General features: G+C 28.6%; 1 protein-coding gene across 12 annotated transcripts; it reads right to left on the bottom strand.

Annotated features, from left to right (window-relative positions):
- Nucleotides 1–13: 13 nt before the first annotated feature.
- Nucleotides 14–23749, bottom strand: LOC136087619 (uncharacterized). 12 transcript variants are annotated; one of them, XM_065810939.1, is made up of 21 exons: nucleotides 22642–23749; nucleotides 21112–21582; nucleotides 20954–20998; nucleotides 20673–20726; nucleotides 20396–20467; nucleotides 19635–19721; nucleotides 19338–19561; nucleotides 9878–9952; nucleotides 9509–9588; nucleotides 9137–9211; nucleotides 8770–9046; nucleotides 8090–8327; nucleotides 7717–7797; nucleotides 7372–7514; nucleotides 5700–5996; nucleotides 5346–5484; nucleotides 4974–5210; nucleotides 4602–4739; nucleotides 4251–4329; nucleotides 3670–3744; nucleotides 14–242 (listed from the first exon to the last, which is right to left on the bottom strand). In XM_065810939.1, exons 1-7 carry the CDS (start codon nucleotides 23642–23644, stop codon nucleotides 19422–19424), a joined length of 1872 nt encoding a protein of 623 aa, XP_065667011.1. In that variant the 5' UTR covers nucleotides 23645–23749; the 3' UTR covers nucleotides 14–242; nucleotides 3670–3744; nucleotides 4251–4329; nucleotides 4602–4739; nucleotides 4974–5210; nucleotides 5346–5484; nucleotides 5700–5996; nucleotides 7372–7514; nucleotides 7717–7797; nucleotides 8090–8327; nucleotides 8770–9046; nucleotides 9137–9211; nucleotides 9509–9588; nucleotides 9878–9952; nucleotides 19338–19421. The 12 variants fall into 12 exon arrangements, with proteins under 12 accessions (XP_065667011.1, XP_065667013.1, XP_065667009.1 ...); XM_065810941.1 differs by adding an exon at nucleotides 6589–6663 and having other exon boundaries at nucleotides 4974–5251; nucleotides 5700–5778; nucleotides 8090–9046; XM_065810937.1 differs by having other exon boundaries at nucleotides 8090–9046.
- Between the last annotated feature and the right edge of the window lie 408 nt (nucleotides 23750–24157).

Here is a 24157-nt window from a genome sequence, read left to right on the forward strand (position 1 = left end):
AAACAAAAAAAAGTTAGGAAACATTCTTTTAATGCTTAGTTTATCTCAAGTCTATAAAATAATAAGTAATTTTGCATATTTATATACTTCAAAAGAACTCATTTTTTATACAACAGTGAATAACAACAAAAAATTAAAAAATTCAATAAAAAAATGTTACAATGAAAATCATTAATCTTCGCAGAATGGACATACTAACCAGTGACAGATCCAGGACGGATCCAGAACCGGTATTACAATCCCTAGATAAAAACGATAATTAAACAGTTAAGGATTATTAAAGATAACAATTATTAACGATAATGATTATTATTCATAACGATTATTAACAATAATTAAACAGTTAACGATTAACTCAACTTTTATTTGTAACTCAACTTTTATTTACGTATGTAACTCAACTTTTATTTACGTTGAGTTACCTGTTGAAATTACTGTTTAAATTTGTTTAAAAGTTTGTGAGCCAATATAATGATTCTTGTGTTTTTTAAGCATTTCGTTATAAGTATTACACTTTACAGGGAAGCTAAGATGTTAGAATTTCATCTATAAATCTATTGCACTATTGTGAATTTCAGGCCCGTATCGTGAAAATATTTAGGAAGGGGATCGTTTTTTAAAAAAAAAGCTGTTTTGATCAGAAAATATTATGCTACTCATTTTTTATTCTTTTATGCAATTAGAGAATGTTTATTATACAATCATTCAGTTTTTGCAAGTTTAAAATATTACATTGGTTAAGGGAAATTAAGTCATGCAGATAACCAGCTGTTGTTTTTTAATTTATTTAAAACCACAAAAACCAATCAAAGACGCCATTAAAAGTAAAAATAAAAAAAGTACAATACTTTATACGTGAGAATTTTTTTATCAAAAAAAGAATAATTTGTAAATTTATAAAAATAATAATTTATTTTTCCAAATATATTTGGTCAAACTGGGTGGCGATTAGTATTTCTTTTAAAGAGGTGCCGTGGTTTTTTAATGCACAGTTAAGTTTAAATTAACAAAGAACATATAATTTTTATGAAAGAAATTTAAAAAAAATAAATCACTCCCAGTAGCGGACCCTAACACCAAAAAGAGCGGATTCAGTGCTTTTTGGTGTTGAAGAAAGCCAACTTCCAGACATGGAGCAAACTCCAAACATTCATGTTTATACTTGCGTCAAATAAGGATGCCTTGCAAAAAATTGCGACGATTGGAGCCCGAAAACAATAAAACCACCACCCAAAATTAGCCCCACTACCTCAAATTTGAGGGCAACTAGTTTGCAAACAATACATTTTGCAACGAAATGTAAACACCCTTTAAAAATTTATTTCGTTGCAAATTTTTTAAACAAAATGATCCTCTAGAAAAAATAAGATAGCCCTCCCTTTGCCATGGCTAACGCTCATTTAAAAAAAGTAAAGGTAAACAATAAAAAATAAATACAAATTAAAAAAAAAAAATACGCGCAATTATTTGGAAATTTTCATCACTAGTTTTACAACACCCAAATTTTAACATATAAAATTGAATATAAACATGACAGTGCACATAATACTCAGGTCAGGTTATCCTGCTGCTGGTATAATGTAATCTAGCACAACCTGCTTCATGTATTGCTGCCTTGTAGGATATGCTTTTTTAAGCAATGGTTAGGATAAGCCAACTCTGACTTAAAACACCCCCTGCCTTGGGGCTCTTGGTTGAGTAAAGGATAGAGATGGTGTCTCAATAAAAATACTCATCTTGGGCAGAGATTAAATCCGGCTACTGTCTTGTATAAGGTCTCCTAGGCAAAGACTTAAGGGGTAAACAGACTTTATCTGTTGACCAGCTTCGCACCCCGTCTTCATCTATAAGGCTGGCGTAGATGTATTTACATGTATACATTGTTTCCAGTTTAGGATGTTGAATGCTGGATCTTCTTGACTCAATGCATGAGTTTTGCTTGTGTCTCTGTTTGTACAAATGCTCAAACAGAGACACAAGCAAGCAAGGTTGTCAAATGCTGACACGACATATTACAGGGTGTCTGCCAATATTTTAGGATGGATTTCCCTGACTTTTCCCAGATTCTCGACCTGTTTTCCCTGACTTAATTTAAAGCGACGAAAGCTCGACTTCAGAGAAAATCTACAAGGGGCTGTCCATTAATTACGTCAATGATTTTTTTGCAATTTTTACCTAACCCTTTCACCTTATCAAAAATTTGTCAAATTTCTAGAGACCCCCCATATAAAATTACGTCAACTTTCGATTACCCCCCCCCTCTTCCTCAAATGAAAATTTTTTGCAACAAACATAGCCTAACTTTCCGTTTTTTGAGTAACAAAATTAAATAAAACAATAAACATTGTTGACGTCAGCTTTACTAGATCTCCCCCCGCCCCTATATCAACTGTCAAAAAAGTTCAGCCCCTCCCTCCCCCCGCTTTTGTTGACGTAAATAATAGACAGCCCCCAAAAATTCTCTTAGATAAATGCTTTTAACTGCAAATATATAAATATTATTATAACCTACATTTAAAGTATCAATATAAAGACATGAAAAAAAATCTTCTTTTTTTTAAATGTTTTTCCCCTGATTTTTTCAATATTCAATCCAATTTCCCTGATTATTCCCTGATTTTTTTGGAGAAAACAAGATTAAAGTTGTTGAAATAACAGACTTAAAAATTAAGAAGAAAAGGAGGGAGAAATATAATACCAAAAGCCTCTACATTATACTACTTTCAATTTCATACCACCCCTCTCACTATCATACTTCGCAAGCTCTTATCTCAATAAACTGTTAACTTTTTGTGTATTTTTGTAATAATTCTTTCATTTTATATTGTAGACATGTCTTTTTAGTTATAAATTTATTATGGATCTTTCTAAGTTTTATTATAGTCAGTAAGGCTGTTGGCGTGGTCTTGCTGCTAATTAAAAGCTCGCAGCTGCATCAAAAAGTACTGACAAAGAAGCTGGTGAATGGCTTGAAAAGCAACCAATATGGGAGATTTATTTGCCTGCCTCTATCTATATACCGAGAGCATTTTAGTTATAAATAATAAATAGGAACAAGATATTATTAAAAACGCTTTCAAAGTGTACAATATATATTTACCAAATAACTAGTTACTTCATATACTCTTTATACAAATGTAATATCTAATAATATGAAAAATCAATAACTAAACCATTATAATTATATTTTAACAATTATGTTTACATCATGCAGACCCTTGTTGCTCCATTAGACAATTTTTTAAACCACAAAATCAACTTGCTACTTGAAAGTTACTTAGGAACTGAAATTTCATTTGGTTTTATTTATGTGAGAATGACTCACATAAATAAAACCAAAGCACAGTCAAATACTATACTTCGTCTAGCCTTTTCCGTAATCTTCTCTTGGAACTTTTTTAAGGTAATTAAATTTACCCTTTAAGTTGAGTTTTGATGAATCATACAACTTGAAACCTTTTAAACATTTTTTAAATAGATTTTTAACCATTATGATTACATTTTATCAATTATGTTTCAATCTTGCCGATATTTTATTTAACCACAAAATAAAGCGTTTTTTTCTTTCTATAACGCTTAAAAATAATTAAGGGTGTTAAAATTTTACGTATTAATTCAAGAATATATTTCAAATAAATAATAAACTAATTAGGCTATCAAAGAATCTACCTTTCTATAATTTTTTCCAAGTTGAAGTAATCAAGACATAACTGGACATGGTTCATAAATGATGCTCGTTCTATCCTAAACGAAGTGAAAAAGAAAGAGGCATTATTAAAACAGCTCTTGACAGCTAAGTTGAACCATCTTTTAATGATGTATAGAAAAATAAATTAAATAAACCATTATAATTATATTTTAATAATTATATTTTAATCTTGCAGATTCTTGTTGCTCAAATTGGAGTAATCAAGACACAGCAGGACCAGGTTCAAAAATGATCCTCGTTTTCTACTAGGCTAAGTGGAAAAACAAATAACATCATAAAACCAGCTCTTGCAGCTAAGATGAACCACCTCTTTATGATGCATAGATAAATAAATAGCGAAAACCATTATAATTATATTTTAACAATTATGTTTTGATATTGCAGATTCTTGTTGCTTCATGCGATAGTTTTTTAACCACAAAACTAGGCGTTTTTTTCCTTTTTAACACTTAAAAACAGGTGAGGGTGTTGATATTTTAGATATTTATTAAGTAAACATTTCAAATAAATAATAAAAGAATTAGGCTATCAAAGTATCTACCTTTCTATAATTAGTCTTGGTTGAAGTAATCAAGACATAACTGGACAAGGTTCAAAAATGTTACTCGTTTTCTTCTAGACTAAGTGAAAAAACAAATGACATCAAGTTGAATCACCTCTTTATGATGCATGGATAAATAATTTAACAATAACATTATAATTATATTTTGACGATAATGTTTTAATCAGCAGATTCTTATCGCTCAATGCGATATTTTTTTAATCACAAAATCAAGCAGTTTTTTTCATTTTATAACACTTAAAATCAGGTAAGGGTGTTAATATATTAAGTATTCATTCAAGAATATAATTCAAATAAATAATAAAACGATTAAGTTATCATAGTATCAACCTTTCTATAAATTTGCTTAATTGAAGTTATCAAAACATAACTGGACAAGGTTCAAAAATGATTCTCGTTATCTTCTGGGTTAAGTGGAAAAACAAGCGCCATCATTGAACCAGCTCTTGCAGCCAAGTTGAACCACCTCTTTAAGATGCATAAATAAATAAATTACAAAAACCATTATAATTATATTTTAACAATTATGACTTAATATTGCAGATTCTAGTTGCTCCATGCGATAGTTTTTTAACCAAAAAATCAAGCGTTTTTTTCTTTCTTTAACACTTAAAAACAGGTGAGGGTGTTGATATTTTAGGTATTTTTTTAAGTAAACATTTTAAATAAATAATAAAATAACTAAGCTGTCAAAGTATCTACCTTTCTATAATTAGTCTTGGTTGAAGTAATCAAGACATAACTGGACAAGGTTCAAAAATGTTACTCGTTTTCTTCTAGACTAAGTGAAAAAACAAATGGCATTGTTGAATCAGCTAATGCAGCTAAGTTGAACCATCTCTTTATGATGCATGGATAAATAATTTAACTGAACCATTATAATTATAATTCAGTAATTATGTTTCAATCTTGCAGATTCTTGTTGCTCAATACGATAATCTTTGAATAACAAAAGCAAACAGGGTTTTATTTCTATAACACTTAAAATCAGGAAAGGGTGTTAATATTTTACGTATTTATTCAAGAAATTATTTCAAATAAATAATAAAACTATTAAGCTGTCAAACTACCTACCTTTCTATAATTTTTTCTTGCTTAAAGTAATCAAGACATAACTGGGCAAGGTTCAAAAATGATTCACATTCTCTTTTAGGCTAAGTGGAAAAACAAATGGCATTGTTGAACCAGGACATGCAGATAAGTTGAACCATCTCTACATAAAGTAAATCATTATATTTATATTTTACCAAATATGTTTCAATCTTGCAGATTCCCATTGCTTAATGCAATATTTTTTTAACTGTAAAATCAAGTGCTTTTTACTTTCTTTAACACTTAAAAACAGGTGAGGGTATTGACATTTTAAGTATTTATTTAAGTAAATATTTTGAATAAATAATATAATAATTAAGCTGTCAAAGTATCTACCTTTCTATAATTTTTCTTGGTTAAAGTAATCTAGACATAACTGGTCAAGGTTCAAAGATGATGCTCGTTTTCTTCTAAACTAAGTGAAAAACAAATGGCATCATTGAACCAGCTCTGTCAAAGTATATACGTTTCTATAATTTTTTCTTGGTTAAAGCAATCAAGACATAACTGGACAAGGTACAAAAATGATGCATGTTTTCGTCAAAACTAAGTGAAAAACCAAATGACATCTATTAACAAGCTCTTGCAGCTAAGTTGAACCATCTCTTCATGATGCATAGATAAATAATTTAACTAAACCAATATAAGTATATTTTAGTAAATATGTTTCAATCTTGCAGATTCTTGTTGCTAAATGCAATATTCTTTTAACCACAAAACCAAGCAATTTTTTATTTCTATAACACTTAATAAAAGGTAAGGGTGTTTATATTTGACATATTTATTCAATAAAACATATGGCATTGTTGAACCAGCTCTTGCAGCTAAGTTGAACCATCTCTTTATGATGCATGGATAAATTAACTAAATCAATAATTTTATTTTGATTCAAAAATAACAAGATTCAAAAATGACGTTTGTTTTCTTCTAGAATAAGTAAAAAAACAAATAGCATTGTTGAATCAGCTTTCACAGCTAAGTTAAACCTATCCTATACGATGCAAAGATAAATAAGTTAAATAAACCATTATAATTATATTTTAACAACTATGTTTCAATCTCGCAGATTCTTGCTGCTTAATGCAATATTTTTTTTACTACAAAACTAAGTGTTTTTTTATTTTTATAAGACTTAAAAACAGGTAAGGGTGTTAATATTTTACGTATTTATTCAAGAATATATTTCAAATAAATAATAAGGTTATTAAGCCGTCAAATTATCTACCTGCCTCTAACTTTCTCTTGGTTGAAGTAATCAAGACATAATTGGGCAAGGTTCAAAAACGATGCTCGCTTTCTTCTAGACGTGAAAAAAGAAATGGTTTTGTTGAATCTGCTCTTGCATCTAATTTGAACTATTGTTTTATGATATATAAAGAAATAAAATAAATAAACCTTTATAATTATATTTTATCAATTATGTTTTATTCTTGCAGATTCTTGTTGCTCATTGCGATATTTTATTAACATAAAAATCAAGCGCTTTTTTCTTTCTTTAACACTTAAAAACAGGTGAGGGTGTTTATATTTCATGTATTTATTTAAGTAAACATTTCAAATAAATAATAAAATTATTAAGCTGTCAAAGAATATGCCTATCTATAATTTTTCCTTGTTTGGAGTAATTAAGACATAACTGGATAAGGTTCAAAAATGATGCTCGTAATCAGGACAAAACTGGGCAAAAAAAGGTTTAAAAAAGATGCTTGCTTTCTTTTAAACTGAGTGAAAGAACATTGTTGAATCAGGTCTTGCATTTAAGTTGAACCATTGTTTTATGATGTAAAAAGAAATAAAATGAATAAACCATTATAATTATATTTTAACATCATGTTTTAATCTTGCTGATTCTTTTTGCCTAATGTGATAATTTTTTAACCACCAAAATTAAGCATTTTTTTTTTCTATAACACTTAAAATCAGATAAGGGTGTTAATATTTTACGTATTTATTCAAGAATATATATTTCAAATAAATAATAAAATTATTAAGATGTCAAATTATCTACCTTTCTATGATTTTTTCTTGGTTGAAGTAATCAAGATATAACTAGACAAGGTTCAAAAATAATGCTTGTTTTCTTCTAGACAAAGTGAAAAACAAATGGCATCGTTGAACCACCTCTTTATGATGCATGGATAAATAATTTAACTAAAACATAATTATATTTTAACAATGATGTTTTAATCTCGCAAATTTTTGTTGCTCAATGCGCTATTTTTTTAACCACAAAATAAATTGTTTTTTTCTTTTTATAAGTCTTGAAAACAGGTAAGTGTATTAATATTTATGTATTTATTAAAGAATATTTTTCAAATAAAAAATAAATTAAATACGCTGTCTAAGTATATACCTTTCTATAACATTATCTTGATTGGAGTAATGAAAACATAACTTGACAAGGTTCCAAAATGATGCTCATTTTCTTCTAGACCTAGTGAAAAATCAAGTAGCATTGTTGAATCAACACTTGCAGCTAAGTTGAACCATCTGTTTATGATGTATAGATAAATAAATTACCTAAGTCATTATAATTATATTTTAACAATTATGTTTTAATCTGGCAGATTCTTAATGCTAAATGCGATAATCTTTTAACCACAAAATCAAACATTTTTTCATTTCTATATCACTTTAAATCAGGTAAGGATGTTAATACTTTACGTATTTATTCAATAATATATTTTAAATTAATGATAAAACTATGAAGTTGTCAAAGTATCTACCTTTCTATAATTTTTTCCCAGTTGAAGTAATCAAGACATAACTAGAAAAGGTTCAAAAATAATGCTTGTTTTCTTCTAGATTAAATGAAAAAACAAATGGCATCGTTGAACCAGCTCTTGCAGCTAAGTTGAACCACCTCTTTATGATGCATGGATAAATAATTTAACTGAATTATTATAATTATATTTCAGTAATGATGTTTCAATCTTGCAGATTCGTGTTGCTCAATGCGACAATCTTTCAACAACAAAATAAAACGCTTTTTTATTTCTGTAACACTTAAAATCAGGTAAGGGTGGTAATATTTTATGTATGTATTCAATAATATATTTCAAATTAATAATAAAACTATGAATTTGTCAAAGTATCTACCTTTCTAGAAATTTTTGTTGTTTTATGCAATCAAGACATAACTGGATAAGTTATGTCTTGATTGCATAATTACAGAACTATTATAATTATAAGAAAGTAATTATGTTTCAATCTTGCATATTCTTGTTGCTCAATACGATAATCTTGTTGCTCAATACGATAATGCAATATTCTTTTAACCACAAAATCAAACTTTTTTTTATTTCTATAACACTTAAAATCAGGTAAGGGTGTTAATATATTACGTATTTACTCAATAATATATTTCAAATAAATAATAAAAGTATGAAGTTGTCAAAGTATCTACCTTTCTATAATTTTTGTTTCTTTATGTAATCAAGACATAACTGGACAAGGTTCAATAATGATGCTCATCTTCTTCAAGACTAAGGGAAAAACAAATGGCATCGTGAAATCAGCTATTGCAGCTAAGTTGAACCACCTCTTTATGATGCATGGATAAATGATTTAACATTAATATCGTAATTATATTTTAACAATTATGTTTTAATCTTGCAGATTCTTTTTGCTCAATGCGATATTTTTTTAACCACAAAATCAATCGTTTTTTTCTTTCTTTAACACTTAAAAACAGGTGAGGGTGTTAATATTTTAGGTATTTAAGTAAACATTTCAAACAATTGATAAAAAAAATAAGCTATCAAAGTATCTACCTTTTTATAATTTTATTTTGATTGGAGTTATCAAGACATAATTGGACAAGATTCAAAAATGACGTTCGTTTTCTTCTAGAATAAGTGAAAAAACAAATAGCATTGTTGAATCAGCTCTTGCAGCTAAGTTAAACCATCTCTATATGATGCATAGATAAATAATTTAACTAAACTATTATAACTCTATTTTAAAAAATTTTTTTTATCTTGCCGATTCTTGTTGCTCAATGCATTATTTTTTTAATTACAAAATCAAGCGTTTTATTCTTTTTATAACACTAAAAAAAAGGCAATGTTGTTAATATTTTACGTATTTATTTAAGAATATTCTTTAAATAAATAATAAAATAATTAAGCTGTCAAAGTATCTACCTTTCTTGAATTTAATCTTGATTGGAGTTATCAAGACATAACGGGACAAGTTTCAAAAATGATGTTCGTTTTCTTCTAGACTAAGTGAAAAAACAAATAGCATTGTTGAATCAGCTCTTACAGCTATGTTAAACTATCTCTATACAATGTAAAGATAAATAATTCAACCAAACCATTATAATTATATTTTAAGAACTATGTTTTAATCAGATTCTTGTTGCTCAATGCAATATTTTTTTAAATACAAAACCAAGTGTTTTTTTTATTTTATAACATTTAAAAACAGGTTAGGGTGTTAATATTTTACGAATTGATTCAAGAATATATTTCAAATAAATAATAAAGTTATTAAGCCATCAAATTATCTACCTCTCTCTAACTTTTTCTTGGTTGAAGTAATCGGGACATAACTGGGAAAGGTTTAAAAATGATGCTCGCTTTCTTCTAAACTAAGTGAAAGAACAAATGATTAAGAAATGGCATTGTTGAATCAGGTCTAGCATTAAAGTTGAACCATTGTTTTATAATGTATAGAGAAATAAAATGAATAAACCATTATAATTATATTTTAACAATCATGTTTAAATCTTGCAGATTCTTTTTGCCTAATGCAATATTTTTTTAACCACAAAGCCTTTTTTTCTTTCTATAACACTTAAAATCAGGTAAGGGTGTTAATATTTTACGTATTTATTCAAGAATATATTTCAAATAAATAATAAAATTATTAGGTTGTCAAATTATCTACCTTTCTAAGAATATTCTTACCACTCCGATGAAGATTCTTAGACTCAATGTCACACTAAGTACAAGGATGTGCACTGAAGTGAGACTGTAAACCACAGATGATGTTAGCAAGCTTCATGTCACAGGGCAACACAAAAATCATCTTTTCAAGGCACAATATGTCAAGAATTTGTGCCATACTTCTCAGTTAGATTTTTTGAAACAGCTACCAACAGTTGGTGTTTCATGCCTGAATCTTTGAAAAGAGGCTTTTTAGATGGTGAAAAGACATTATGTGCTTTTAAGTCAATTATTCCTAAAGAAACTTTTAAGAAACCTCCTCCTCCTCCATCTATACCAGTCTTTATAAATTCATTTGACTGTGGACCTCGAATTTGGATGATGGTGTTTCTCAGAGCAATAAGATCTTTGCAGTGCACAAGTAGTCTCTTGGACTCCTGGCAGTCAGTTTTAATTGTCTCCATAATGTCGCAGATGTTAATTCAAATCAGAAAGATGCTTTCCAAGTGATTCAAACCTTTCCCTAAAGTTTTTCTCAACTAGACGATGTGGAGTAACTTGGTTGAGAGTTGAAGCAAGCTCATTCATTCCTCTGTTAGATAAGCCAGTCTAATTTTTAAACTTGTGAGAGCTATTAAGCAGTCAAAATGGATGTTGGTTGAAAAAGTTCTCTTTGCCTTGAAGATTCTAAAATTAAAATTATTTCTTTCATCAACATTCATTTCAAAAATACTACAAGATTGAGTTTTTAGTCAGAGATTTATACCTGGAGTCACAGGAAGATTTCTTCCCAATCTTTGGCTAAGGCGAACTGTGCGATGAGGAGATGGTGTCTTGTTGGCAATCACTGTACCAGCCACCCTCTCAGCAGCTTTTTCATCATTAGTTGCAACTTCAAGTAAGTTTTGTCTAAGCATTCCTTTGGTGCAGACATTGGGAATACCACTTCCAATCAGTGAAAAGCATGCAGAACAGCGCTTTTCAACAACTGGCAGTACTTTTGAATGAATAAATAAATGTCAAATATTTTTTAATGGAGACTTCTATGATATTTAAAGTCATTATTTAGAGCAGCAATAACAGAAAACTTCGATTCGATTTTTCTTCCACGGACAATGACAAAGGATTTCTAATCACTTTTAATACACTCCTATATATAGAATCTTCTCGTTCTAAAGCTGATTTGCTAACAGTAATAACTGACAGGTTTTATCGTGCATTAGATGAAGGTGGAAAGGTTAAGGCCATCGTTCTTGATATTTCAAAAGCTTTTGATAAATTTGGCATGCTGGTCTTCTCCATAAGCTTTCTTCTTATGGTGTATCTGGCAACATCTTTAAGATTATTGAATCCTTCGTTTCCAATCGTAGCATAAAAGTTGTCCTCGATAGACAACACTCTTCTTCTTATTCTGTAACTTTTGGGGTTCCTCAAGGTTCTATCCTTGGCCCTATACTCTTTTTAATTTACATTAACGATCTTCCAGATATTCTCACATCGAAGGTGGTATTGTTCGCTGATGATACTACCATTTATTCTTGTCGTGATAAGAAACCAACACCCTCTGATTGCTTGGAGGGGGCATTTGAGCTTGAAAAGGATCTCACTTCTGCTACAGCATGAGGCTCACAGTAGCTAGTGAACTTTAATTCAGATAAAACTCAATTTTTTTCAGCCAATCGTTATCGCAATAATCGAGCTCGTCACTTTCTTACTTCGGATTCTATTCTCTATCTCTATAAATCTCAAATCCAGCCTTGTATGGAATACTGTTGCCATATCTGGGGCGGATCTTTTAATGATGTCCTTTCCCTTTTTGACAAGGTGCAAAAACACATTGTAAATATAGTTGGACCTGCTCTTGCAGCCAACCTCCAACCATTATCACATCGTCGTAATGTTGCTTCTCTTTCTCTTTTCTACAAATACTATAATGGGCACTGCTCTAAAGAGCTAGCGTCTCTTGTGCCATCTACTAAAATTCATTCTTGTGTTACTCGTCATTCAATTAAGTTTCATCCTTTTTCTGTGACTGTTCCTAAGTGCTCCAAAAACGCTTATTCGTCTAGTTTTTTTCCTGTAACATCAGTTCTTTGGAATTCGCTTCCTTCATCTTGCTTTTCTGATTCATATAATTTGCAATCTTTTAAGTTGTCCGTCAATCGTTATCTTGCTTTGCAATCTTCATCTTTTCTCTTTCAGTAACTTCCAACTTTAGTTAGTGGCTGCTTGCAGCCTTGTTGGAAGTGAAGATGTTTAAAAAAAAAAAAAAATATATATATATATATATATATATATATATATATATATATATATATATATATACTCACTATCATACCCCAAAAGAATTTTCTGGGTTGAGAGGTTCATATTAGAAGTCATTTCGTGACACTGTGTACTTGTTTTATAAAATTTGTCAAGAAAAATATAGATGCTTATTTTATTTCATTTTTTGTTTTAGATTAAGAAAATTTATAAAATAGATATACCTTTCAATAATATTATCAAATTTATAATAATTATGGTAAATTTTAATAATATAAAATTAAAAACTTTCCGCTCATTTTATCTGTCATAACTCAAACTATATGTTTTTTTTAGAGATCTAAATTATTGTAGACAGTTTTTACAACTTAAATAATGTAATTTCAGTTGTTTTTAAGTGTGCTTATTTTAATGTTACAGTGATACAATAACTTAATGAATGTTGTGGTTGTTTTGGTTTTAATAATGGGTAAAGCTAGTGATATTTCCCCACGTAAATTAACAAAAGTAGCTGTTTTTCTGCAAGAAAAAAATTACAGCCAAAGAAATATTGCCAAAATTGTCAAAGTCTCACAGGCTACAGTAAAAAGAACAAATTCTAAACTCAAAATGGGGGTCAAATTAGAAGCACACAGAACAGGCCGCTGTGGCCGAAAAAGAATAACAAGTGCTAGAGATGACAGAAAAATCAAAAAGGCTATTGAAAAAATTGTAAGATGCCAGCAATAAAACTGAAAAGCGTTTTGAAAGACCAAGGAATCAAAATTTCACTTGGTTCTTTAAAAAGGAGAAGATACGAGTTAGGATTCAAGTGTAGAAAGCCACCCTCCCTCCCACACACACACACACACACACATATTGAAAAAAATATATATACATAAAAACAAAAACCATATTCTTAGACACAATTTTAATATAAACATAGAAACCAGTATGTTCCCAGTGGGCACACTTAAGAATAAAGTATCCGTCTATGATGCTTTCACAAATTATTAAAATTGTTTTTATTGGACGCTGTCACAAAGATTTATTGTTTGTCTTTTTTGTATATAATGATCCGTTTTTATATTTACATAAATATTTATTTGAATTGAATATTGTTATTATTTCGATTTTTACAAACTATTATGTTTGTTGTGAATTTTTTATGACTTATCAGTTGAGCTAAGAAGCGCTTTTTTTTCCCCCAAAATGACTAGAATAAGGTAAATTTTTCATTTGGTTCAAACTTAAACAATTTGTATTTTATTATTACAAGTTTTTATAAGACATTTTTGCATTAATATTTTTCCCAACTGATTTTACTAATATTTCAAGTATTATTTAACATCAATGCTTTATTCAGGTTGTATTCAGCGATGAATCTACCTTTGAGACTTTGGAAGACAAAGCCACCTTTGTCCGCCATAGACCAAGAGAACAACACAAGCCAGAATGCATTGTAAACACTGTGAAGCACCCGGCATCCATAAAGGTTTGGTTATGCATATCAAGCATGGGTACCGGTTAACTTTACATTGTACAAGGGACAATAAAACAAGATCAGTACAAGAATGTCCTGCAAACTACCCTGATTCCACAGATATGAGAGTGGTTTCCTAATAATGAAAAAATAATTTTTATGCATGATGGAGCTCCATTTCATACTGCGAAATCCATAAAGACATTTCTTGCTAGTGAGGGTATTGAGCTACTTTATTGGTATGGCAATTCTCCAGATATGAACCCTATTGAAAATCTGTGGGAGCTTGTCAAACGCAAAGTCAGCACTGACATAATAGCGAGTAAACAGATGCTCACCGAACATCTGATTGAAGTATGGCTTCGAGATCCATATGTTAAAACATTGACCTCAAATTGCATAAACAGTAGGCCAAGGCGTATCAAAGCTCTTTTAGGTCAAAAGGACGTATAACTAAGTATTAAGTATTTTATTTACTGTGTTTTAAATATGAAATATGTTAAAATCAAATTTTTACAGCGTTTTAATAACAGATAATTGCACTCAGACTGATCAAACAATTTAGCAAATGTTTTTCAACCTAATACCTAAGAATCTTAAAGTGTGTATGATAATTTAGAAAGGGACCATATAATATAAACGACATGTTAAAAAGTCTGATATGTTTCTTCGCGCAATTTTAAATCAATTAAATGAAAATACCAAAGCTAAAAACTCAAAAAAAAAGCTTCTCTTACTCTTTTCTATAAATACAACAATGGGCGCTGCACTAAAGAGCTAGCGTCTCTTGTGCCATCTGCTAAAATTCATTCTCGTGTTACTCGTCATTCAATTAGGTCTCATCCTTTTACTGTGATTGTTCTTAAGTGCTCCAAAAAATCTTATTGTCTAGTTTTTTTCTTTGAGTATTAGTTCTTTAGTACTCAATCCCTTTATATTGTTTTCCTGATTAATATAATTTGCAATTTTTTAATTTGTGTGTTAACCATTAGCTTGCTCTATAATTTTCATCTTTATAATAGTGGTTTCTTGCAGCCTTTGTGGGGGGCAGAAGATGTTTAAAAACTACAAAATTAAAAATAAATTTTTTTTTTTTTACCTAATTTGGTGATTTTGCTTCAGAGATGCATACTCTAGCATAACTCCCTGCAGACATTTCAGCCAAGTGAAGAAAATATGTTTTCTCAAAAACGTGCATAGGGATTGTGCCAGTGACAAAATTTAAAATACTATTGAAGAATATTTCCAATAATGACTAATAGACAAGCTGTATTTAGATAAACTCTAGTGTAAATTAGATGAACCTTAGTGTAAATTAGATACGCTCTAGTGTATACTGTCGTGATAACTGTAAAAATATCCACTTTGCACTATATTATTAATTATATATATTTATTATAACATTTTTAATTTTCTTAAGGTAAATCTAGATCCCCCTCCAAGCTATATATTATTCAACCAATTAATTTTTGGAAAAGCATTTGTGCAAAATAAAATTAAACATGCTTTATTTAACTATCTTGCTTAACTGACAAAACCTGAAGTAGTAAAAACATACCTAATGAAACTGTTTCAATTTGTATCATCGATTAATAAAATTTTTAAAGAAAATGTTTAATACTTCTATTTTTTTTTGTACAGTACAATCTGTTTTAAGTTAACGTCAAGAAGGGCATCCGGTTGTAAAGCATTGTTTCAACTCTTTCATAATGGCATTTATATGTCATTATGGAGAACCATTCATCCCACCCAAGTGTGGAAAAATGGATGTAAAACTAACAAAAATAAAATCATAGTTTATTTTAGCAATGACAATAGACACTGAGTAATAAGATGTAGTGAAAAATATTTTTGGGAAATTGAAAATTTAAATAATATTTTCTGATGTCTAGAGAGATTTCAAGATACATTATAAAGATATATTTTTTTATAAAACCAGACTCCAGATATGACATTATTCAACAATATCCATGGTAACCTGGTTCTGCATTTTCACTTATCTTAAGGTTTTTAAAACATGTCTTGGACCTTCAATCAAAGACCATATAAACTTCATATCTAACCACATTGGTATACACCACCTTGTGTCATAAATCAATCCACATGTTATACTTTATCACCAACATAGGTACGAAAGTTTATAGGTACCAAGACATGCATCTTATAGATTATTGTTGGATAGTACACAGTGCCTCATATTTTTTACATAATAATTTTACAGAAATTATTATTAATAGATTTGCTTTATTATGTTAAAGATTTGCTTAATTATGAAGATTTGCTTAATTATTAATAGATTTGCTAATTATTAATAGATTTGCTTAATTATGAATAGATTTGCTTAATTATGAATAGGTTTGCTTAATTATGATGAAGATTAAGATTATGAAGATATCATATTATCCTATTGAGGATTTTGTCTTTAATAAAATATCATGTGCATCTACAGTATGCAAAATGAAGTTGATAAAGGAAAGAAAAAATATGTTCAAAGTGTATCAGGCCTAATTAGTTGTTCAGATTACCGAGTTAGATTAAGTGCTTACAATAAAGTTGGCTGTGGTATACCACAACCAACTTGGGCGAAGATATAAATGTTGACCAACGTTGTTTGTTTGTTTTTAAATATAGAAGAAACTTTATACTTTTTTATAATTTTATATCAGGATAAATAATATAAATTTGATTGTAAAAAATAAAATTTTATATCATTATACTTTATATCATTATACTTTAGCTATACAATAATAATTAAAAGATTATTTTCTTGCAAAAACATTTATTTTACTACATTAATTTTATCATCACAATTAAAGATGTTAACATAAAAACTTGTTCTCCTCAAGACCAAAAAAATGTCATCTGCTCATAAGCTTAAATGGTGCATAGTAATGGTGCCATGATAAAAGACTCTTTTATGATATAAATTTTATATAATTTTCCTTTTCCATTGAAAAAATGATCAGCCATATTTAAATTTAAAAAACTCTTACTGATTTCAATCAGTTTTAGATCAGGAGTATAAGTGAAGATTGTGTCATTCATACTTCAGGGTTACAACTTAAATGGAGTCTAAATAAATGGATTTTGAGAAGATTTCCCAATTTAATATACAGGTAAAAGGATTTCAGAATGTTAAGTGTTTTCTTAAAAAAATTTTCTTAAAAAATTCTCCGCACGCATCTTTTTAGCATTGTTTTTGTAGTACTATAGCAACATTTCTTATAAGGTTCTGCAAACTTATTTTTAGAAGAGTTTGAAATATTCAAATTTATATTTAAAAAATGTGTTAATAGTAGGGCTGAACCAGCTAGTAGACTTTTTTCAACGTAGTTGTAATTTAGAATACTTTTTAAGCATTAAATGTAATATTTTTTTATTTATGACTAAACATTATATTCTTTATTCAGATTATTCAACGCTTTAAAATTTAATTAAAAAAATCAAGTTCTATGTTGGTTTATTTCAAACCTGACATTCTGAGGTCCTGCTGCATTCCGAGGTCCTGCTGTATTCTGAGGTCCTTTTACCTGTAGATTTTAAAAAAAAATTTTTTGTAAAGAAAGACAGTTTTAAAACATAATCCTGTTTTTAGGTATACTTAGGGAGTCTTACCTGCCCAGCATTTATATTGTATTGCTTATATCTACACTACGCACTATAAGATTATATTTTAATTCTTAACTATCTGTAATATTAAGCAAATCTATTAAATTATTAATAGATTTGCTTTATTATTAGGTCAAATCATTATATTTCAACCAATTTAAAGAAAACTTTGTGGGGTACCATCTCTGATTTTCCTGATTTTTACATATTGTTATGTGCATCATGTAGATAGGTTAAATTTGAAATTTCACACTTCCAAGTACAACGGTTTGGAAATTATAGCCTTACAAACATGACACAGTGGCCCCCCTCGATTTACAAATGGTCAAAACAGACTACTTTAGAGCTGTATACCTTTTTTTTCACTTTCAACAAGTTTCTCATTTTTTCTAGAACTATTTTCTGGATAGTTTTCTTTTTAAAAAAGTGGTTTTTATTAACTTGTTTTAAACTAGAAAAAATTTATGACCTCCTCAACTTTGGAAAAAATCATAAAATTGCTAAAATATGCCAAAATGAAACTAACTGTAACATTATTCTATTCATCCACAAGTCTTTACAGATAGGTTTTCTGATTAGCTACTACTGTCTGCAATAAACGGGCAAAATATAGGCAGATTGTTGCAGTTTAGAACTTAAATATATCTAAAAGCAAAATGTCCACTCACCTAAAAAGTCCAAATTTCAGCCATTTTAAGATGCTTGTATATTTTTCTAACACTTTGTTTTGATCTAAGATTAACAGCATATAAGACCATTAGACCCAACTATCTGAAAATGCAAACATTATAAACTTGTCAAATCCACATCAAAAATGCCAGCATTTTTAAATTACCTTATTTTTCAATCATCAACGGTTGCACGTGTTACTAGAAACCAGTGCCCCTCTAATCTGCCAACTGGCCTATGTAAAGGGTGCAACTAATTATAAGTCATTTCTTAATAAAAGGAAAAATATGGTTGGTTGTCCTCTCCTTGATCTGGTCTTAATAGTAGATAGGGGCACAAATAAAGGGGGCAGTAACTTTTTAGAGACCTTCATTATTGTTCAAATAAAGGTCTCTAAATTAATTTAGATATTTAGGTACTTAATATCTAAATATCTAAATTAGTTTCAAAATAAAACCATTATTTCTTTAAATTCTATTTTATTATAGGTAATTAGTGGTGTTTATGTGGTCTAGAGCCCTTCCCCCCCCCCCTACTCACTGAGGTGAGGATGAGGGGGTTTGGGGTGGCACCAATCAAATTCAACTAAGTTCAACTAACAATATGTAAAAATTAGGAAAATCAGAGATGGTGAGCCTGTGGCTCACCATCTCTGATTTTCCTAATTTTTACATATTGTTATGTGCATCATGTAGATAGGTTAAATTTGAAATTTCAGATTTGAACCTATTATGAAGATTTGCTTTATTCCTATTAGATTTGCTTTATTATGACATATAACAATAATTATAATATATAACTATAATAAATAACATATACCAAAAAAATACATAAATAAAAAAAATATGATAAAAAGGTAATATAATGGCCTTTGATTGAAGGTCCAAGATATGTTTTAAAAACCTTAAGATTAGTGAAAATGCAGAACCTGGTTACCATGGATATTGTTGAATAATGTCATATCAGAAGCCTGGTTTTATAAAAAAATATTTGTATAGTATATCTTAAAATCTCGTTGGACATCAGAAAATAATATTTAAATTTTTAATTTAAAAAAGAAAGTTTTATTTACTACACCTTATTAAGCCCTTCTATTCTTTTTACCAGAACTTTTTTTCCAGATTTACCAGAACATAAATATACTGACAAACATATGGGCCTTCATTTATTTAGCAATTCTTTTAGACGTAATTGTTTTCTTTTTAAAAATTTTACCCGCTCGTTTGTCAATTTGGTACGAGCGGTTTTATAGGTTACGTCTATACCACTTTCTTCCAGAAACTCAAGTATATCTTTTTGGCCTAAAATCAAAATGAGAAAAGTAAAATACATGAACTTTTTAAACAATTTTTTTTTAAGGTTAAGAGTACATACTTGGCATTATATTTTCTTCAAGAATAATTTTGAATCTTGCCAACAATAATTCTTCATCTCTTGGCTTCCAAGAGTGATAATCTCTATCTAAAAATTATTTGGTTATTATAGACCAGTTACAAATTTTTACATTTTTGCTGCATGCACAGCAGCTGGAAGACAAAAAGAGCAAAATATTTTTAAGCATATACTCAAATCTGAGTCTAAATAAAGAATTTGAATAAAGAGTCGGCAGACTCTTTATTCAAATCACCTTAAAAACCATGTCCAAGAAGAAAATAGTTAAAAGCATTCAAGGATTTATATACTTTCATATCTCCTCAGATAAAACTTTTCGACTCTACTAAACATGTGTAGATAACGCTATCTTTCTTGAGGAAACAAACTAAGTAATTTTTCCAAAATTTCTCTTTGATACCATAAAGATTGGGAAGCAAAACATTATTTTATAATCTTAACTTCTTTAAACCAAATTCCTTGTCAAGATTATTAAGAGAGTTGAAGCAAGAAGACACAGATTTCAAGAAACTTACTAAGCAATCCAAATAAGACTTCTTTTATGTTTTGCTCTTTTTGTCTACCAGATACTGTGCATGCAGCAAAAATGTAAACATTAGCAACTGGTCTGTATAGTTAATTACTAATAAAATTTTTATAAAAATTTTATTAGTAATTAACTATATAGACCAAAAAAATTTTAAAACTTATTAAAATTTATAAAAAATTTATTACTTATTATTATTTAAAATATTAAAAAATACCTGATATTATTGTATTTTGTGGCTCATCCCCTTTGTGTAGTTTGTTGCATGATTTTTGTTGCATGACATTTTCTAAATGTTATAAATAAATTTTATAAATAAAATAAGGTGCCTATACTTAATTAAAGTCTATGCAATACTCTAACTTTATTAATTTCTGGTTTAATGTAAAAAGTTTTTAAAAATCCTTTTAAACCTGGAAACTATTATAAAAAAACTTGTATGCCTTGAATCAATATGCATTTATGTAAATTGTATTGTTCTGACAACAACCTACCAGTTTTTCTCTTTTTTGATTTTTCAGGAATGTTGGACGTTGAACATGATGCCTCTTTATTTGATTAAAAAAAGATATATATATATATATATATATATATATATATATATATATATATATATATATATATATATATATATATATATATATATATATATATATATATATATATATATATATATATATATATATATATATATATATATATATATATATATATATATATATATATATATATATATAGTAATTATGCAACCATTATATTTAACGTATTAACTTACCATTGTTAGTTCTTTCTAAGGTTAGTTCTTGAACTTTATTACCGCCTTCATAATGTAAAAAATAAAAAATTAATTAGTTATATATAACATGCAATAATATGTTTGTAATAAAGGTGTTAATAATATTATTTTCAAAAATTTAAATAGAAAACATTTACCCTCAATCTCCAAAAGCCTGCTTCCTATGTGTGTAATGGTTCGCATGGCTTGAGGAGTTTGATATGTGTTTTTATTGGTATCTTTTGAATGGCCCATATGCGTGTAAAATAATTCCCTATCTGATTCTGGTAAATCCAGTTCGGAAAAAATAGTGCTTATATAGTGTCTATTGCCTGTTGCTTTAAAATTTTCAGGTTTTTTCAAATCTAGTTTGAGTGCAATAGAATGTATTGCACTCCAACCAGATGTATGGCTATCTGAATTTTTGGTACAAGCAAATAGATATTTATTGTCTGGCGGTATTAACACAGGGACTTGTTTTGTCCCTTTACCCGCCATATACGTTATTTTAATAGTTTGAATCAAGTTTTGATCAGTTAAATCAAACTCATCTAAACGCGACTTATCAATGTAATCATCATCAAGGACTTCAAAGTATTCACTTAAATAGAGCCTTGCTGGTTTACCACCTATAAATAAAATAATAAAATAAATAAAATAGATATAAAATACTATTATAGTATTGTATTATTAAAGATTATAAACTTTCAATATAATATAGTTTACTATACTTATTTTTAAACCTAAATCTAAAATATAATAGGCTTCTAAAAAATCTAAATCTAAAAAATAATAGTATAAATGTTCATATGCAGATTAGTGACTCTCAGTACAAAAACTTACGTTTTAAATATCATAAATATATAATTTGTATAATATCTAATAATGAATTCAATGTATAGTGTCGTGGTACTGAAAAATTCTCGCATGCGGGAGACAAAGGTTTAAATCCTCCCTAAGTGTACTTTTTAGGGTCAGGTCAGATTATCCTTACATCAAGTAAGGTTCTCTTGCTACTGGTAACATGTAATCCAGTACAACCTGCTTCATGTTAACGTCAGGAAGGGCATCCGGTTGTAAAACATTGCTTCAACTCTTTCATAATGACATTTATATGTCATTATGAAGAACCATCTTTTTTAAAGTTAAAAAAGTTAAAAAATAATTTTTTAACCTCAAAACCGGTGACAGATCCAGGGGAAATGAGGGGTATGAATCTACGACAACGAACCAGAATCCGTAAATCATTAAATATCTCTTTCTTAGTAGGCAAGTGTGATACAAAATACATAAAGTTTTTAGCAAGCATTAATATTTTTTTCAACATTAAAATTTTTTTATTATTATTGCTTTTTTCAAATTTTTAAATTTTTTTGAAGCAATTGCTAAACTAAGACATACTAAAAATATGGTATGCTAAATGGAAGAATTAAACCAAGTTTTTAATAAATATTACCAAAAATAAGTGTTTAAATTAAGGGAAATAGTAGTTTTTTAGGCAAAAACTCCACACAAAAAACAAAAATGAAGCCCTCGGTTTTTTTGGCAAAAAAACAAGAACAAAAAAAAAAACTTACATCTCTATATATAATTTAACAATCTATTTATAACTTAATATAAATTGCTAAGTTATAATAAGTTATTCTAAGTTATATAAGTTATTTAATAAACTTTACTATAGCAATTACCTCTTCTACCATTAAGCAGTGTGATTCTTGCACAAGCACAATCCCTTAGCTCAACAAAACTATCCAGATCAAACATATTGAATGGATCACTAGTAAGGGTTTCCATTCTTGAAATAACATAATCTCTAAACATCTTTACATCTTCATCCGCAGGAAGTTTAGCAGGTTTTCGTAATATAGTTTGCTTATTTTTAAGCAAACTTATACTTGCGTCTCTGAATATGCAATCTTTCCACATATTAAAAACGGAGTTAAACTCATCAATTTGAGTAGCATCCTTGTCCTTGCACTCTGTATAATAAATTCCTTTGATGATTTTCAGTGCTTTTACAATTAAAAACAACAAATTTTGTTTGAGACCAGCTTTGATATTTACTGAATCTTTGGTTGTATAGATTTCAACTGATTCTTTAAAAGACATAAAATTTTGGCGCAAGAACATATCAGACAAATTTTTGTGCAGCATCACTACATTGTCCTGCTGACAAAAAATATCATACAAGTATGCTAATTGCCTCATAGAATTTCTTACCGAGTTTCTAGCCACTCTTATTTTATCTTTATTTGATTTTTCTTTTTCAAACATCATTGAACCTATTTTTAGAATCATTGTATCTTTCATACAAATATCAGAAATTCTGTCAATTCTAAAATGTGATAATATATCTTTCTTAAAACTTTCTGATATTAAAGCATCTCTTGGTAATCCTAAAACATTTACTGGAATAAGAAGAACTTTGATGCTGCAGTCTTTCTGACAAGAATTGGAATGATTATGCCAATACCTTTTTGATACAAATTTCAAGCATTTGCTGCAATGAGTTATCTGTAAATTTATTAAAGCATGTTTTTCCCTTTCATATGCAGGGTTTTCTTTACTAGATTCTTTTATATTTACTTCTAAAATGCCCTGCTTTTTAAAATCTTGGAGCTTTTTTATTCTATCCACTTTACTGAGAGTTTTTAAAGCAATTACCTCCGGATGATTTTTATGAATGCTCATAATGTGCCATGACAAAAACGAGTTGTAGCACTTACAAAATTTAGAAAATCTTTTTAGTTTTTTTCTTTTCTAAAATATAAATATCAAATTTAAGCGTCTATAAAATGTTTTATCAAAATAAAATATTAGTGATAAACGCAATCAAAATGATGGCGATGGCGATGAAGATGATGATAAACAAAATCAGAAACAACCATATATGTTTTATAAAATAAAATAAGATATTAACCCTCACATCATTAGGAAGTACTTCACCATTATTTATAGCAGTCACATTTAGTTGAGACAACTCTTAAATTATAAAAACAATTTTTGTTTATAAAGGGGTTGTCAATAAAGTATGTGCACCAAAGAAATTGAAATTTGACTCTCCTACTGTTGTCATGCATACATTTAAGTTCCCTCCACCCTAAATAATATAAACGCTTTTAAAATAGCCACCCCCACCCTTAGAATTAAAAATAGTAATTGCAGTGGCATTTTTTTCAAAAGGTTATAAAAAACAGATTATAA

The sequence above is a fragment of the Hydra vulgaris genome, chromosome 11 (genome assembly GCF_038396675.1).
Source record: "Hydra vulgaris chromosome 11, alternate assembly HydraT2T_AEP".
In the NCBI taxonomy this organism is placed as follows: domain Eukaryota; kingdom Metazoa; phylum Cnidaria; class Hydrozoa; order Anthoathecata; family Hydridae; genus Hydra; species Hydra vulgaris.

What these genes read in the sequence shown, in the direction of transcription:
- LOC136087619 (XM_065810946.1), bottom strand. Translation starts at nt 23,644, where the DNA reads ATGAGCATTCATAAAAATCATCCGGAGGTAATTGCTTTAAAAACTCTC. An exon ending in CAGGCTTTTGGAGATTGAGG is followed by an intron (nt 20,999 to 21,111) that starts GTAAATGTTTTC and finishes TACATTATGAAG; the next exon opens with GCGGTAATAAAGTTCAAGAA. An exon ending in CTTAGAAAGAACTAACAATG is followed by an intron (nt 20,727 to 20,953) that starts GTAAGTTAATAC and finishes AATCAAATAAAG; the next exon opens with AGGCATCATGTTCAACGTCC.